This window comes from Cupressus sempervirens, chromosome 4 (genome assembly GCF_028749045.1).
Source record: "Cupressus sempervirens isolate cs-2001-9-10 chromosome 4, ASM2874904v1, whole genome shotgun sequence".
Taxonomy (NCBI): domain Eukaryota; kingdom Viridiplantae; phylum Streptophyta; class Pinopsida; order Cupressales; family Cupressaceae; genus Cupressus; species Cupressus sempervirens.
Genome location: NC_143121.1, coordinates 769,862,941 through 769,864,830, shown reverse-complemented (window position 1 = coordinate 769,864,830; position 1,890 = coordinate 769,862,941). Strand labels below are relative to the sequence as shown.

The window sequence follows — 1,890 nt, the reverse complement described above, 5'->3', positions numbered from 1 at the left end:
GATACACTAAATTATGCTAACATCATTCATACATATCTTTGCAACTTTGCTTCCCATTTTCTTTTTGAATGTTGAATGATGGGGGGCCCTAAACCTCCAGATCTGCATTCTTGCCTAGACCTGCAACTGGTGCTTGTGGTGAGTAGAGATGTTGACCAGTTGTTTGGCAGTGGGTTCATTGGGTTTGAGGGGTTAGGGTATGTCAAGCCAGTGTTGGAGGATGGATGGTCGTGTGTGGACATCCCTGAGTAGGTGGGAGGAAGTTATGTCAGTTGTCAGCAAGGAGATACCCAAATGTTAGATGTGGGTTCTCTGTCGGGATGGAAGAATGCGCTCGTGGGTTCCAAGATGTCCAGCCCCATCATGAAGAATCCCATGGTAACACATGGACAAGAAGGTCCTATGATTGCACTCCCTAATGGAATGATGGATAATGTGACTTCTGGCCTCAAACTTTGTGTTGTTGGCAAATTTGTTGCTTTTCGTCCTTCTATCGAGATGGTAAGAAAATGGGTGGACTATAAATGGAAGGTCAAAGAAACTGTAAGTGTTTATGCCATGCCAAGTGGTCTTTTTTGTTTTAGATTCACCGTGGAAGAGGATCTCATGATTGTTCTATCTGGGACTTGGTATTTCAGGAAGCACTGTCTAGCCTTGACTAGATGGCATCCGGGCTTTGATGCTAGTTTGGAGCTAAACAAACTTGCCCCAGTTTGGGTAAGATTACCTGGCCTTCCTCTTGAATTTTGGGATGAAAGGATATTAAGATGGGTTGGGAACTCTATTGGTCATTTTGTTACTACTGACAAAGTGATAATGCAAAAATTGAGACTTGTCTATGCTAGATTCTGTGTGAATGTAGCACTGAACATAACACTACCTACTATGGTCACATTAAAAACTAAATGGGGTGAGAGAGTTCAGCCCATAGAATATGAGAATGCTGGCTTGTTTTGCCAAAGATGTGGGCAATTTGGTCACCTTATTGTGGATTGCAAAGCTAAAATGCAAAAAGATAAACAGAATGAGTGCTCCCCAGGGATAGTTGTGGAGAACATTAGGGAACCTTCTATACAGATTGAGAAGATAGTAACGAAACCTCCTATGACCTCCACGTAGGATATGAGTCCTAGGGGTAAGGAGACTAAGGAAGATGTGAAGGCTTAGGAGGAATACCCTTTCAAAAGAGATTTGGAGGACCTTCTGGGCTCACCTTTGCTGAGGTCTTCGGCGGAAGAGTGTTTGGAAGATGGAGAAATAGAAGGAACCAACACTGCACTAGATTTGACAACAACCCAGTTTGGGGGGAGCAAGCTTGAAACCCCTTCTAAGGGGAAAGGGATAACCCCAACTTTCATGGGCTCCTCAACAATAGGGGGGGGGGGGGGAATAAGCTTAAGGAAGGTGATATAAGGGAGGTAGTTTTCTCCCCTCTGAGGATAGTAAAGGCCTCACAGGATGAGATAGTGGTGAGAGTTATGGCAAGCATTGATAATATGGATAAGGAGATGAGCCCCTCTTCACCTTAGGAGGATAATGCAGAATGGGAAGTGCAAAAGAAGAAGAAAAGGGGAGGGAGAAAACCAGATATTGGAGTTTCAGGAATAGCAAGAAGACCATCAAGAAGAGTTACCAAGACAAAGAAAACTACTCGAGATGTAGCCAGTGGTAAACAACTTACACTAGAGACAGTAACAAAAGGTAAGAAATGAAAATACTTTCATGGAATATAAGGGGATTGAATAATCATTAGAAGTAGTATGCTCTTAAGAAATTAATATCTCAGGAAAAAATAGACTGTGCGTTAATTCAAGAGACAAAAATGTCTAGCTCAAATTTTGACAAAATTGCTAGCTATATTTGGCTAGGGGTAGGGTATATACATAGGGA

The 1,890-nt window shown here is 42.4% G+C and overlaps 1 protein-coding gene across 1 annotated transcript; it reads left to right on the top strand.

Moving 5' to 3' along the window:
* Positions 1 to 294: 294 nt before the first annotated feature.
* On the top strand, positions 295 to 1,119 carry LOC149563646 (uncharacterized). Its single transcript, XM_089828230.1, has one exon. The coding sequence runs from the start codon at positions 295 to 297 to the stop codon at positions 1,117 to 1,119; it is 825 nt and encodes a 274-aa protein (XP_089684356.1).
* Positions 1,120 to 1,890: the final 771 nt, after the last annotated feature.